The 16,768-nt window shown below is 44.3% G+C and overlaps 1 protein-coding gene across 1 annotated transcript in view; it reads right to left on the reverse strand.

The window, feature by feature from the left end:
• Positions 1 to 16,768, reverse strand: part of APLF (aprataxin and PNKP like factor) — a 107,729-nt gene that overhangs the window by 79,353 nt on the left and 11,608 nt on the right. Inside the window, exon 2 of the mRNA XM_065401553.1 lies at positions 12,222 to 12,293. Coding sequence (XP_065257625.1) covers positions 12,222 to 12,293 — 72 coding nt within the window. The remainder of the gene's footprint in view (positions 1 to 12,221; positions 12,294 to 16,768) is intronic.

Raw genomic sequence — 16,768 nt, forward strand, 5'->3', positions numbered from 1 at the left:
AGCAAGAAAGAAGAAGGACTGTTAATAAAATTCTTACATTTTCATGCAAATATAATCAATCCACACTTTAATTTGTTTTCCATATCTTTACACATGACTAAGACCACTGTGGTAAGACCTCTTCATTAAAATGATTTGAGACCTACATGTATGCTTTCTACTGATTTCCAAAGAGCTTTTCTTGAAAGTTAAAACATGTGGTGATGTCACAGTCTGTTTCCACAGGAATTATCTTCTCCTCTACACTTCAGAAGTGAAAAATAATTTACAAGATACATTTTCAGCTTATTCACACAATGGTTACTTGTGTTTGTTTAAAAAGTGAACTATTTACTTTATTGCAAATTAAGTTGAGTTACCTTATATAATTAGTTTGTAATGTGTGTTATTTCTACAAAACAAAGTCGTTTTGTGCTTGCTGCAGGTCTGATAAACCCTGTTTCTCATCCTCAGTAACAACAGCTGACATATGTACTCTCTGAGCCCACGGCGCCATTATTTTGTACATCCTGCTTGTCCATAAATTATGCTGCTTTATCTAAACTCATATTGTAACGAATTTGACTTTTATGCTTGTAATCACTTAAAATCTCTCTTTTGTAGTTAATTAAACTTGTTTTATCTAAACCAGTGTGTTTAGATTGAAGTGTTTCGGAAACTCCATTTCGGATAACAGGATTTGTGCATATTATTTTCTATTAATAAAGTGACAGACCTTATGAGCTTGTATTGTCCAGGAGAGAGCTGGGCAGTACAAGATGTACATTTCTGAGGGAAAGACTGGGAATTTGCTGGTGTTGCTATGCAGTGTAATTCAAGAGTGGCTGATGGTAGCACTCTTGGAGTATAACTGGGAGTAATTTACATGCTGGAGGTTGAGAGAGAGCAGACTAAGAATGGTAGCTCTCAGCAAAGCAGTGTAAAAGGCACCCCAGGTGAGAGAACTGAGGGGACATAGCTGTTCATCAGTCCAGATTGTACGCTGGGTAATGTCACAGTCATACAGAGCTGCACAAAATTGGACAGTTATGTCTCTAGGTCAGTGGTTCCTAAACTTTTTTACTGGTGACCCCTTTCACACAGCAAGCCTCTGAGTTCGACCTTATAAATTAAAAACACGTGTTTATATATTTAAAACCATTATAAATGTTGGAGGCAAAGCGGGGTTTGGGGTGGAGGATGACCGCTCGTGACCCCCCCATGTAATAGCCCTGTGACCCCTTGAGGGGTCCCGAGCCCCAGTTTAAGAACCCCTGCTCTAGGTTATGACCTCAGATGTATGGGAGTGAGTTAGAGATTCTAATGCTCCCGCAGAACAGCAACCCATCAACAAATAGCCTTGTCAAAAGACATCCACCGTTTGATTCTTTCATTTTAACAAATGTTAAAAGCTGTCCTAGTTCATATGGCTATTACCCTGGGAATAGTTGGGAAAGATATTTATACATCCTGCTCTTTGAATTTTATTTCCCAAATCGCCCATTTTCAATAAAGCCATTAATCATAATATCCTGATGTCACAGTAATTTGTTTACTGCTAGCAAGTCAGCACACCAAAATTCAGTCACTTATCTTACTTTGAGAAATATTTTGCCTCTACTCAACAGCCGAACAGACTTGAAATAAAACACTGTCCCACAATACCACACTGCTTTAGAAACAAAAAGTCAGTCCTGAAATTATATACTACCTAAACGGTATAATATGCAGTTTAGGAACCAACACCATTCCCTCAGTTCAAAAGCTATTTTATATTATTGAATGCAAAGCTGTGGAGAGACGGTCACTTAAAACTGAGTGGAATCTCTGCTGTGCCAATACACAAGACATTTTTCTTTGGATACATCCCAACTGTTTGGCCAGCATTTAGTGTAAAAACATATATTTAATCCTATGTGCAGTAACACCAACCACAGTATGTTGAGCCTCTTGAAAAGGCTTTCATTCAGTCATGTTTAGAATACTGCACTGGTAAATGGTAAAGCACTTGCCCTAGAAATCTCTGCACTGCTGGACAAGCCTTTGCTACATCGTTCAGATGGTACATTTAAATAGAATATCTTCAGCTGAAAAGAAACTATTAGATTCTATTTGGTTTCTCTCACTCCCTAGATGTGAAGTTTAAAATCGGATTCAGAATCTACCTTTAATTTTTAGCATTAGATTTCAGTTTTAATAGTAGGTTTAAAGTTTGATTATCTTAGTGAAAATAAGGGTGAGCATTAACTGCAACAGCAGCTGTTCCCACTTTGCAAAAGTGTATTAGCATCAACATTTTACCAGCTATATGAACGGATTTGACCTTAAAAGTAAAACAACATTAGCTAAAGAGAACCTCCTGTTATGCATAAGAATTAAAAAATTCGACATGCGAACACGCAGATGACTTGCGGGAAAACTGACAGACCTATTGATATTTTTTTTTTCCTTTCCCTATTTATTGATATAATGAAGACACTATGCTGAAAGGTACTGTAGAAATAATTTATAAAATATAGTATATTCTAATATCTAGACTAGACAGTAATATCCTAGAAATATTCTGGCTAGAAATCTGGCCTGGACTTTTGGAACAGAAGGAAAAGACTGCCCCTTGAACTCCATTTGAGAGTCTACTCCAAGGACATTGATTGCTAGATCAGGACATTTGGAGTTCAGTCAGTGATGCGTAGATATTCATATAATACACATTAGAGGCTCATAGCTGTTTGTCAATACTGAGTTTGTGATTTGGTTGAAGAAGCTTCCACGTAATTTGGGACAGTAGTTACTAGTAACTTCTGCTTAGAACTTCATCTGCTCCCTCTTATTCCTCACACAAAGTCTTAGAGAACATAGGCATACCAGACATGATGGCGTGTCCTATAATCATTCCCATGGCTACATTATATATATGCTTATATAGTATTTGGAACAGGTGAGAGCTGATGCCAGTCTTATCAATAGGGCAGTTTTAAACAGTGTTATGCATGTCAGAAACATGTATGATGGAATCAAGAAAGTATTGGGGCCAACTTCAAAGAAGACAGCCCCACTGAAATCAACAACAGTGGAAACAATCAGCGACCACACCAAGCAGATGAATCGCTGGGTAGAACACTACTTCGAGCTTTACTCTTGTGAAAATATTGTTAGGGACACAGCCATCAACACCATTGAAAGCCTGCCTATTATGAACCAACTCAATGATGAAGCAACTGTTGAAGAGCTTAGCCTTGTCATAGATGGCTCCCCAATGGAAAGGCCCCTGGAAAAGACTGCATACCATCAGAGATCATAAAATGCAGAACACCTATTCTACAGCAAAATCTTCACAAATTGCTCAGCCTGTGCTGGAAAGAAGGCTAAGTGCCTCAAGAAATGAGAGATGCCATCATCATCACTCTCTATAAAAACAAGTTTCAGAGTAGCAGCCATGTTAGTCTGTATCCGCAAAAAGAACAGGAGTGCTTGTGGCACCTTAGAGACTAACAAATTTATTTGAGCATAAGCTTTCGTGGGCTACAGCCCACTTCTTCAGATGCAAAGAAGTGGGCTGTAGCCCACGAAAGCTGATGCTCAAATAAATTTGTTAATCTCTAAGATGCCACAAGTACTCCTGTTCTTTTTATAAAAACAATGGTGACAGGAGTGACTAACAACTACCGTGACATGTCCCTTCTTAGCCTTATGGGAAAACCCTTTGCCTGAGTTGCCCTAAACAATGTTCAGACCCTTGCAGACAGAATCTATCCTGAATCACAGTGTAGCTTCAGAGCTGAAAGGTCTATTATCAACACAATCTTCTCAAATATCAGAGGGGTAGCTGTGTTAGTCTGTATCCACAAAAACAATGAGGACTCCGGTGGCACCTTAAAGACTAACAGATTTATTTGGGCATAAGTTTTCTTGGGTAAAAAACCCACTTCTTCAGATGCATGGAGTGAAAATTACAGATACAGGAATAAATATATATTGGCAAATGAAGAGAAGGGAGTTACTTTACAAGTGGAGAACCAATGTTGAAGGCCAATACAGTCAGGGTGGATGTGGTCCACTCCCAATAACTGATGAGGAAGTGTCAATACCAAGAGAAGGGAAATTGCTTTTGTAGTGAGCCAGCCATTCCCAGTCCCTATTCACGCCCAAATTGATGGTGTTAAGTTTGCAAATGAATTGTAGCTCTGCAGTTTCTCTTTGAAGTTTCTGACTTAGAACAACGCTTCCTCAGCTCTCATCCCCTAGTGCCCCTCCTCTACTTATGCTATATTGATGACATCTTCATCATATGGACCCATGGGAAGGAGGCCCTTGAAGAATTCCACCTGGATTTCAACAATTTCCACCCCACCATCAACCTCAGCCTGGACCAGTCCACACAAGAGATCCACTTCCTGGACACTACAGTGCAAACAAGTGATGGTCACATAAACACCACCCTATACCGGAAACCTACTGACCACTAGATTTACCTACATGCCTCCAGCTTCCATCCTGGACACATCACACGATCCATTGTTTACAGCCAAGCCCTAAGATACAACCACATTTGCTCTAATCCCTCAGACAGACACAAACACCTACATGATCTCTATCAAGCATTCTTAAAACTACAATACCTACCTGGGGAAGTGAGGAATCAGATTGACAGAGCGAGACGGGAACCCACAAGTCACCTACTAGAGGACAAGCCCAACAAGGAAAATAACAGAACACCACTGGCCATCACGTACAGCCCTCAGCTAAAACCTCTCCGGTGCATCGTCAACGATCTACAATCTATCCTGGAAAACGATCCCCCACTCTCACAGGCCTTCGGAGGCAGGCCAATCCTCGCTTACAGACAGCCCCCCCAACCTGAAGCAAATATTCACCAGCAACTACACACCACACAACAGAAACACTAACCCAGGAACCAATCCCTGTAACAAATCCCGTTGCCTTCTCTGTCCCCATATCTACTCTAGCAACACCATCAAAGGACCCAACCACTCATTCACCTGCACATCTACTAATATAATATATGCCATCATGTGCCAGCAATGCCCTTCTGCCATGTACATTGGCCAAACCGGACAGTCTCTATGTAAAAGGATAAATGGACACAAATCAGACATCAGGAATGGTAACATACAAAAGCCAGTAGGAGAACACTTCAATCTCCCTGGACATTCTATAACAGATTTAAAAGTAGCCATACTTCAACAAAAAAACTTCAAAAACAGACTTCAAAGAGAAACTGCAGAGCTACAATTCATTTGCAAACTTAACACCATTAATTTGGGCTTGAATAGGGACTGGGAGTGGCTGGCTCACTACAAAAGCAATTTCCCTTCTCTTGGTATTGACACTTCCTCATCAGTTATTGGGAGTGGACCACATCCACCCTGACTGAATTGGCCTTCAACATTGGTTCTCCACTTGTAAGGTAACTCCCTTCTCTTCATGTGACAATCCTCTCACTGAGACAACTACAAGAGAAATGCAGAGAACAAAAAAAAAAAAAAAAGCCCCTTTACATAGCCTTTGATGATCTCACAAAGGCTTTTGACCTTGTCAGTAAAAGTGGACTATTTGCACTTCTAGAAAAGACTGGATGTCCCCCCAAACTTATAAGCATGATTCAATTCTTCCTTGAAAACATGGATGGCATAGTTCAATACAACAGCTCAGTCTCTGAGGCCTTCCAGATTCGTAGCAGAATTAAGCAAGGCTGTGTACTTGCCACAACTCTGTTTGTGATCTTCTCCTTACTACTAAAATAGCTTTTGGTTCCTCAACTGAGGGAATCTACTTGCACACAAGATCTGATGGAAAGCTGTTCAATCTTGCAAGACTCAGATCTAAACCCAAGACTCAGGAGGCCCTTATCCAACCTCCTATTTGCTCATGACGCAGCAGAGACAACCCACAGAGCTCATCTCCAAACCTTATGGACAGTTTTTCCAAAGCCTGCCAAGACATTGGGCTTACCCCTAAGCCTAAAAAAGAGGAGCATAATGTTCCAAGGAGTTGAGGAAGCAAGATCAACAACTATGAACTTGAAGTGATGCACATACCTGAGGTCCACTATCGCAGTCAACCTTTCACTTGAAACGGAATTCAACATCCGCATTGGAAAACCTGCCACAACAACGTCTACACTGGCAAAACAACAAACTGACAAAACACACAAAGAGATCTGTGTGCATATGTTATCAGCACACTTTTGTATGGGAGTGAGACACTAACCTTATATTCTCATCAGGAAAAGAGGCTCAACAACTTTCACATGCGTTGCCTTCGTCGAATTTTTGGAATCTCCTGGAGGGACAGAGTCACCAACACTGAGGTGCTCAAGCAAGCCAGTATTCCCAGCATGCAAACAGTCCTCAAACAGAGATGCCTCCGGTGGCTTGGGCACGTGTGCCAAATGAATGATGGGCAAATGCCAAAGGACATCCTCTACAGCAAATTGGCATCTGGAAAAAGACCCAAAGGACGCCCAAAATTGCATTTCAAGGATGTATGCAAGCAAGACCTCAAAGAAATGGACATTGATGTGGACAACTGGGAAGATCACACTCAAGACCACAGCCTTTGGAAACAAGAGCTTAAAAAAGGTCTCCAGAGTTACAAGAGGAAGTAGTCAAGCTTTGCTGAGGAGAAAAGAGCTTGCAGGAGGCAGAGCCCAAAGGGTTGAAACATCACCTTTAAATGTGATAGATGTGGCAGAGATGATCTCTCTTGAGTGGGTCTCTTCAGCCACAGCTACAGCTACCATAAAACCAACTGAGTAAATTCTTTACCTCTCAGGGGTGATACCCATGGTCTCTCGAGACTGAAGGATGTCTACTACTACTACTACGCAGCTACTACCAAGGAGAAGAAGAGAGAGTGACACTTGAGACTGCAACCATGGAGGCTGAAGACTTTGTCACAGATGTCTGGCGCGTCTGTGGGCTAATGGCCATAAAGGCTGATTCCACTGGAGGATCCTAAAGGTCCCCATTCTGCTATCATTTGGGTTAACAAGATCTACTTTATCCAGCGATATGTTTATGAATCTGAAAGAACTGAAGCTTGCAGCTTTACCTGGAATATAAATTATGTTTGAGTGTAGGAAATTTAAGAACGTTCTTGAAAATAAAGTGGCTGGAGCACTTTATTATATAATACTTATTGTAGCAATCAATAAGTAATTTATTAGCAACCATCCAGGCAGAAAAATATTCATTAGAACTTGGCCAGCCATTTTCTTTTCCTGATAAATAGATGCTCTTAGGAAACACTATGACCATGGTAATTCATTTTTCCCCTTTTGACTAGTTACCACACTAAGCAACAAAAGATTTGCTAGTTTACCTATTTGCCAATAAATCCAATGGAACTCCCATATTAAGATAGCTAAAATAATTGTTTTGTAATTATAGTTAATTTATTGTAATTCAGCAAGAATTCTATACAGAATTCTTTTCATATGTTATATGAACCTAACTGAAAAACACAAACCTGGTGTCATTTTTAAAGGGGACTTAATAAAATTGTCATTCCAAAAATAAGTAAAAGTAGCCAGAGCATGGTTCAACAGTACAACAGACAAAAATTAAACTGTATAAATAATACCAGTGAGCTAGAGGATAATGACAATGAAAAGTAATTACATCTTATTTTAAGAAATGGGATGAATTAGTTGGTATCATTTATTTTCCCAAACAAAAAATTATGTAAGGTTGAAACCAAGTATCAATAATTTAAAGGTAGAAAACATTACAAGGATGTTGTAATTATCCCAAAGCCAAGCATTATAAACCCAGAATCAAAGTTACCTTAATATGCTTGGATTATTTTAAGAAATACACAATTAAGGCACTCAAACAACCTTAACTCTGCCCTGTAGCAACATCATGTAATAATCATATGATTATGGTGACACCATTTTAGTTTTTGTAGTCGCAGATAAGAATAAAGACATGAAAAAAATCTAAATTCCCCCTCCCTTCCCTTGTGGTAGGGCAGTGTTACAGTTCTTACTTTAATATATTCAGATTTCTTTTAAATTTAACCTTAACTTCCAATTTCCTGCGCTTATAATGCTTGGAATTGGGGATAATTACAACATCCCTTTGCTTTTGCTTTTTTACCCTTAAATTACTGATACATACATTCAACCTTAACTCCATATTTATTTAGGGTTTTTTATCTGGGAGTTTCCTTAATTTAAATGCTAACACTTCACACACTAACACTGAACAAGAAATCCAAAGAGAATGCTACCAAACAACGCTTCTAATGATTTGATATCTAGTATCAACTTTTGTTATTATTTTAACTTTTAAGAGCAGAATCACCAGTACATCAAAGCAAAAGCAGCCACAGTTACATTATGTTTACAGCTGCCTAGCAATGCAAGAGCAGCACAAAGCAGCTGACACATATTAGTGAATTTGTTCCTTAATTGCAATTGACTTCTTAATTTAGAGGGCTCCATTACTGAAACTGGCACTATGTGAAGCATGGACAGAGACAGCCCAAGAACCACTGTCTCTGTGCTTTGAGGTTTCCTCCATGTTCCAGTCTCAGTACCTCCAGCAGCATTGCCTAATGAGGCCATGAGGAGCCTTTTAAGCACTCATGTCCAAGCTATTATATAGCCACAGAATCTTCAAAGAGCACAGGGCCAAGTAATCATCTACTGAACTCTTGAAACATGCCCTGTCTCCCTCATACCACGGAGTCATTACAACCAATAGAACAGCTGTATGCAAATTGCATAAAGGAAAAATGGTGATTGGCTGAGTTACCTCTGTCACAATGGCCCCACTTAAAAGTTACCAACACTGTTGCCCTGAGTCCATCACTAGTCTATATTTACAGCAATTACGTATAATTGTTAATCACAATCCGTTTCTTCAAATAAAGTCTATGCTATATTTCAATTAAATTTAGCCATCTGGAAAGTTTAAAGGGGATACTCTATATCAGGGATCGGCAACCTTTGGCAAGCGGCCCGCCAGGGAAATCTGCTGGCGGGCCAGGATGGTTTGTTTACCTGCAGCATCTGCATGTTCAGCCAATCGCAGCTCCCACTGGCCACGGTTCGCCATCCCAGGCCAATGGTGGCTGCGGGAAGCGGCACAGGCAGAGGGATGTGCTGGCTGCCCTTCCCGCAGCCCCCATTGGCCAGGGACGGTGAACCGCGGCCAGTGGGAGCTGCGATTGGCCGAACCTGCAGACGCTGCAGGTAAACAAACCGTCCCGGCCTGCCAGCGGCTTTCCTTGGCAGGCCACAGGGCAAAGGCTGCCAATCCCCGCTCTATATCCTAGTAAAGAAAAGAGGATAGAAGTTGATAAAAAGTACAGGAAGGAACCAAAACAGTCACATTTAAAAAAAAAAAAAAGTTAGATCACCTGAAGGCAAACAAATAAATATTGACACCTGGTTGTATACAAATGCAAGAAGTCTAAATATTAAGATGGGTGAACTTGAGAGCCTGGCATTAAATGAGGATATTGATAAAATGAACATCACAGAAACTTGGTGGAATGACGATAATCAATGGAACACAGTAATACCAGAGTACACAATATATAGGAATGACAGAGTAGGTTGCGCTGGTAGGGGAGTGACACTATACATGAAAGAAAACAGAAGTAAAATGTAGTAAAAAATTTACATGAATCAAAATTACATGCTTGATAAAAAGAGTATAGCAGTAGGATTACACTACCGACTCCCTGCCCAGGATGGGGACAGCGATTGTGAAATACTCAGGGGATTAGAGAGGCTACAGAAACAGAAAACCCAACAATAATGAGGGATTTCACCTATCCCCATGTTGACTGGGAACATGTCACCTCAGGACAGGAGGCAGAAGTAAAATTTCTCAGCACCATTAATGACTGCTTGTTGGAGCAGCAAGTCCTGAAGGAGGCTTAAATCAGCCTCTGTACCAGATGACTCCAGAGGCGATCCTGGCAATTACAAGCCAGTAAGCCTAACTTCCATACCAGGCAAATCGGTTGAAATTATAATAAAGAACAAAATTATCAGACACACAGATTAATACGATATGTTTGGGAAGAGTCAACATGGCTTTTGTAAAGGGAAATCACACCGCACCAATCTATTAGAAGTGGGAGTCAAACATGTGGACAAGGGCGATCCAGTGAATATAATGTACTTGAACTTCTAGAAAGCCTTTGACAAGGTCCCTCACCAAAGACTCCTATGCAAACTAAGCAGTCTTAGGATAAGAGGGAAGCTCCTCTCCATGGATCAGTAACTGGTTAAAAGATAGGAAACAAAGGATAGCAATAAATGATCCGTTTTCACAGTTGAGAGAGGTAAAGAACAGGGTCCTCCAAGGATCTGTACTGGAACCAGCGCTGTTCAACATATTCATAAATGATCTGGAAAAGGGCAAAAGTGAGGTGGCAAAGTCTGCAGACAATCCAAAACTACTCAAAGTTAAGTTTTGTCCAAAGACTAGTTAAGTCCAAAGCTGACTGTGAAGCGTTACAAAGGGATCTCACAAAACTGCATGACTGGATAACAAAATGACAGATGAAATTCAGTTTTGATAAATGTGAAGTAATGCACATTGGAAAACACAAACCCAACTATACACACAAAATGATAAGGTCTAAATTAGCTGTTACCACTCAAGAAAGATCTTGGAGTCATCATGTATAGTTCTCTGAAAACATCCGCTCAATAAGCAGCAACAGTCAAAAAAGCTAACAGAATTTTAGAAACTAGTAGGAAAGGGATAAATAACAAGACAGAATATATCATAATGCCACTATATAAATCCATGGTACGCCCACACCTTGAATACTGCATGCAGTTCTGTTCGCCCCAGCTCAAAAAGATCTACTAGAATTGGAAAAAGTACAGAAAAGAGCAACAAAAATGATAAGGGTATGGAATAGCTTCCATATGAGAAGAGATTAAAAAGATTGGGATTGCTCGTCTTGGAAAAGAGATGACTGAGGGAGGATCTGACAGGACTATAAAATCATTAATGGCATGGAGAAAGTGAATAAGGAAGTGTTATTGACCCCTTCACATAACATACGATCCAGGGGTCACCCAATAAAATTAACAGGCAGCAGGTTCAAAACACATAAAAGGAAGTACTTCTTCAGACAACAGAGTCAGCCTGTGTAACTTGTTGCTGGGGATACTGTGAAGGACAGAAGTATAACTGGGTTCAAAAAAGAGTTAGATAACTTTACAGAGGATATTTCCATCAATGGCTATTAGCCAAGATGGTCAAGGACTCAATCCCATGCTCTGGGTGTCCCTAAACCTCTGACTGCCAGACACTGGGACCGGATGGATCACTCAATGAACTACCCTGTTCTGTTCATAATCTCTAAAGTATCTGGCACCAGCCAATGTGAGAAGACAGGATATTGAACTAGATGGACCACATGTCTGATCCAGTATGGCCATTCTTAACTTTATGTTCTTAAGAATCTGCATTATTCCATTAAGATCATTCAGGTCAAAAGAAAAGACTGATAAAAGCGAATTTTCTTAAAGGACTCAATTTAATTTTCACTTCAACAAATTATCAGATTTTCTTACAAATTTTCAGAAAATTCATTCTGTACACAGTAAGTGCTGTAAACTTAGTGAGGATACACTATTTTTCATACAAAGGAGGATTTATCCCTGCTTTAAGTGAAAAACTGAACTAACTATGGAGTCACAATCAGCATTTCCATAATTATGTTCTATATTTCTTAGGTATATCCAGTGCTACACTGTTGTAACAGATAAAAATAAAAGCAAATTATTGGAAATCATCTGATGGCAGAATACAGATATGCCAATGAAAAAAGGGGTGGTCTATACATAATGGGGAGTGGGGGTGAGGTGTCAGGTGAACTGGCTCTTGTTCATTACTCTACCATCCCTTTATTTTTCCTCTGTGAACTGAGGCAACTCACAGTCTCGAAAAAATTGGGATATAACCGGACAGGTATAATGAGCATACTGATGTTTGTAAAGCATGTTCCCATCCTTGGAGAATGCCAGTTTCACTCCACGATCACCTTTTAGAAAAAGCAGTGTTGATTCTATGGGTCACCACTTTAATTCAGTAGCTTTATTTTCAGACATTCCTGATCAATTTCTACTTCTAACATAGCTTTTCATTATGAATTACTTAGATCCATTTGTATCGAATATCAAAGTAGCTTTTTTCTGGTGTAGTTTGACTGTTACAGAATCAAAAAAAAAGTCAAGTTACCGGTTTGATGCGAAGCTGGTCACCCACCACTTCCAATATGGCATGTTTTCGGGATACTCTCTTATCTGTAATCTGAAAAAACGACAGGCAGTTGAGATAAGAGCAGATTATGGCACTCATATCTCGAATCATTATAGCAAACAAGCAAACAAAAATCAAATCAAGATAAACCAATAAGCAGATTACAAGGTCTCATTGAGTACAGTTCATGCAGGCTGTAGGTTTCTGATGCCCTGTAAGTAGTTCCACATAACACAATTAGTTTAAAAAAATAAAGAAAAATTCTGTATTAGAACTAGATTAAAACATTAACATCAAGATTTTCAGAATTGGGTGCCTGAAGTTACTATTTTAAATACAGAAATTAACTTTCTAGCCTCAGTGTGGAGAAAAGCTTGAGAATATGAGCCCTGCCAGCTCAAATATCCAAAGGCAAGCAAAAAACCCCAGAATTTACCATTTGTCAAAATCTCATGATTTTTCAAGGTCTGACAGTGCTACTTAGAAGAGACAGTAATGTGTCTTGAAATGTTATAGAGTGCTGTGCTTGTCTCAAAGCTACTAGCATACAGAGAGCAGGAATTCATGTTTTCTATAAAAGACGGTTACTTACCTTCTGTAACTGTTGTTCTTCGAGATGTGTTGTTCACGTCCATTACACATTAGGTGTACGCGCGCCGCGTGCACGAACGTCGGAAACTTTTTCCCTCAGCGGCTCCCGTCGGGCCCGCAGGGTCTCCCTTCCCGCCAGAGCGGCGCCCCGCCCCAGCGTATATATACCCCTGCTGGCCCGACCCTCCCTCAGTTCCTTCTTGCCGGTGACTCCGACAGAGGGGAAGGAGGGTGGGAAGTGTAATGGACGTGAACAACACATCTCGAAGAACAACAGTTACAGAAGGTAAGTAACCGTCTTTTCTTCTTCGAGTGCTTGTTCACGTCCATTCCACATTAGGTGACTCACAAGCTTACCATTGGAGGAGGGTAGGAGTCAAGGAATAACAGATTGAAGCACCGCCCTGCCGACCATCGCGTCATCTCTGGTCTGATGGTGGATCGCGTAGTGGGCTGTGAAGGTATGAACCGACGACCAGGAGGCTGCCTTGCAGATCTCCTGAAGCGGGACCTGCGCCAAGAAGGCCGTCGAGGACGCTTGGGCCCTAGTAGAGTGAGCCCGGATCGGAGGTGCAGGCACGTTGGCGAGCTCGTAGCACGTGCGTATGCAAAGCACGATCCACGCCGACAGGCGTTGCGTTGAAATAGGCTGGCCCTTCATCCGTTCCGCAACGGCCACGAATAGCTGAGTCGATTTGCGGAAAGGCCCGGTACGGTCCAGATAGAAAGCCAACGCCCGCCGCACATCGAGGGTATGCAGGCTACGATGGCGAGGGTCCGTATGGGGCTTGGGGAAGAACACCGGCAAACAGATGTCCTGCCCCATGTGAAAACTCGTGACCACCTTAGGGAGGAACTTAGGGTGGGGCCTAAGTTGCACCTTATCCTTATAAAAAACAGTATAAGGAGGTTCCGAGGTGAGGGCCCTCAGCTCCGACACCCTCCTAGCCGAGGTGACAGCCACGAGGAACGCGACCTTCCAGGAAAGGTGCATGAGGGAGCAAGAGGCCAGGGGTTCAAAGGGGGGCCCCATGAGTTTAGTGAGGACCAGGTTGAGGTCCCACGGGGGTATAGGTGGGCGAGTGTAGGGGAACATCCTATCCAGCCCCTTGAGGAATCGGACCACCGTGGGGTTGGAAAACACGGACAGCCCCAATTCCCCCGGGTGAAACGCCGATATGGCGGCTAGATGCACCTTAATAGAGGCGGGGGCCAGGCCCTGGCGCCTAAGGCTCAGCACGTAATCCAGGATCATCGGTATCGAGGCCCGCAAGGGCGGGGCGCGCTGAGACTCACACCAGAGGGAGAAGCGCTTCCACTTGGCCAGGTAGGCTGCCCGTGTGGAGGGTTTCCTACTACCCAGGAGGATTTGCTGGACCTCCCGGGAGCATCTGTGCTCCGCCTCATTTAGCCAGAGAGCAGCCATGCCGTGAGATGCAGCGATGGCAGGTTCGGGTGAAGTAGGCGACCTCGATCTTGTGTTATGAGGTCGTGATGGAGGGGGAGGGTTATCGGAGAGGCCACGGACAGCTCTAAGAGAGTTGTGAACCAGTGTTGGCGAGGCCACGCCGGGGCGATGAGAATGACCTTCGCCCTGTCCCTGCGGGTCTTTAGAAGGACCCTGTGGATGAGTGGGAACGGGGGGAAGGCATATCGCAGGCTCCCTCCCCACGGGATTGCAAAGGCGTCCACCAGAGAACCCGGACTGCGGTTCTGGAAGGAGCAAAACTGTGGGCACTGGCTGTTGTCCATGGTGGCAAACAGATCCACCTGGGGAAACCCCCACCTCAGGAAGATTGAACGGAGGATGTCCCGCCTCAGCCTCCACTCGTGTGTGAGATAGGACCGGCTGAGACGGTCCGCCAATCCGTTCTGGACCCCGGGGAGATATGCAGCCCGGAGGTGTACTGACTGGGCTATGCAGAAGTCCCAGAGGAGGAGCGCCTCGCGACAGAGGGGAGAGGACCGGGACCCGCCCTGCTTGTTTATGTAGAACATAGCGGTAGTGTTGTCCGTCAGAACTGACACGCCGTGCCCTCTTATGGTGGCGTGAAAGGTCTGGCAGGCGAGGCGAACCGCCCTCAGCTCCTTCAGGTTGATGTGAAGCGACTGTTCCTCCCTGGACCACAAGCCCTGAGTGCGTAGGTCCCCTAGGTGCGCCCCCCAACCCAGGTCCGACGCGTCTGTCACCAACGTCAGAACTGGTTGTGGGGCGGCGAATGGGACCCCCGCACAGACCTGCTGTTGGTCGAGCCACCAACAGAGGGCGTTCGAGACCCGAGCCGGGATCGTGACAACCATGTCTAATGGGTCGCTGTTGGGGCGATATACTTGGGCCAACCACAGCTGCAGAGGCCAGAGCCGGAGGCGGGCGTGTCCAACCACGTGGGTGCATGCTGCCATGTGCCCCAAGAGCTGTAAGCAACGTCTGGCCGTGGTCGTGGGGAATCTCTGGATGGAGGTCACGGCCTCCTGGATTGCCCGGAAACGCGATACGGGAAGGCTCGCCCTCGCCGCCACCGAGTCCAGGACTGCCCCTATGAATTCCAGTCTCTGTGTGGGGACTAGTGAGGACTTGGGCACATTGACCAACAGGCCGAGATCGCGGAACACTTGTAGCGCCAAAGTCACGTGGGCGTGAACCTCTGCCTCTGACCGGCCCGCTAGGAGCCAGTCGTCTAGGTATGGGTAGACGCGCATCCGTCGCTTCCGAAGGAAGGCCGCCACCACGGACATGCATTTCGTGAAGACACGTGGGGCCGTTGCGAGGCCGAAGGGCAAGACCGCAAACTGAAAATGGCGTTGCTGGATAGTGAAGCGCAGGAACCGCCGGTGAGCCGGGCGGATAGCGATGTGAAAGTACGCGTCTTTCATATCGAGGGCAGCGTACCAATCCCCCGGATCCAGGGAAGGAATGATGGTACCGAGGGAGACCATACGGAAACGTGGTTTTTGCAAGTACTTGTTCAGCTTGCGAAGGTCCAGGATAGGACGGAGGCCCCCTTTTGCCTTGGGAATGAGGAAGTATCTGGAATAGAACCCTTTCCCTCTGAGGTCTGGAGGAACCTCTTCCACCGCCCCTACAGCGAGGAGGGTCCGTACCTCCTGCATAAGGAGTTGCTCGTGAGAGGGGTCCCTGAAGAGGGACGGGGGGGGGTGGGTGGGAGGGGGGGGGCGAGGAAAACTGGAGGGCATATCCTGACTCTACCGTGCGGCGGACCCAATGGTCTGATGTTATATGGGACCAGGCACGGAAAAAACGGGATAGGCGGTCCCTGAAACACAGGGGAGGATCCGGGGAAGAGATCGGTACGCTGTCCTCGATCGCGTCTTCAAAATCCTTGTTTATTGCCCGGCTGCGGCTTGCCGTTGTTATTGCCCTGGCCTTGACCCTGGTTAGGCGCATTGTTGCGCCTACGCCTATTGTCTCTGCCCCGCCTACGGTAAGGCTCGTGTCGAGGGCGAGGCTGGTACTGCCTCTGTGGAGGCTGTGGCTTAAAGGGTTTTCTCTGCATCACGGGGGTATGCATCCCCAAGGACTTGAGGGTAGCCTGCGAATCTTTGAGGCCATGGAGCCTGGCATCAGTCTGCTCCGAAAACAACCCCGTCCCTTCAAACGGAAGGTCTTGGAGGGTGTTTTGCACCTCTGGAGGAAGACCAGACGCTTGCAACCACGCTGAGCGTCTCATTACCACGCCGGACGCGATAGTCCTGGCGGCTGCATCGGCCGAGTCGAGCGAGGCCTGTAAAGAAGTCTTGGCCACCGCCTTTCCCTCGTCCACAATGGCCGCAAACTCGGGCTGCGACCCCTGAGGTAGGGCCTCCTTGAATTTTGACACCGACGCCCAGGAGTTAAAGTTATGCCTGTTGAGGATCGCCTGCTGGTTCGCGATCCGCAACTGGAGGCCTCCCGACGAGTAGACCTTCCTGCCGAA

The sequence above is a fragment of the Emys orbicularis genome, chromosome 3 (assembly GCF_028017835.1).
Source record: "Emys orbicularis isolate rEmyOrb1 chromosome 3, rEmyOrb1.hap1, whole genome shotgun sequence".
NCBI lineage: Eukaryota > Metazoa > Chordata > Testudines > Emydidae > Emys > Emys orbicularis.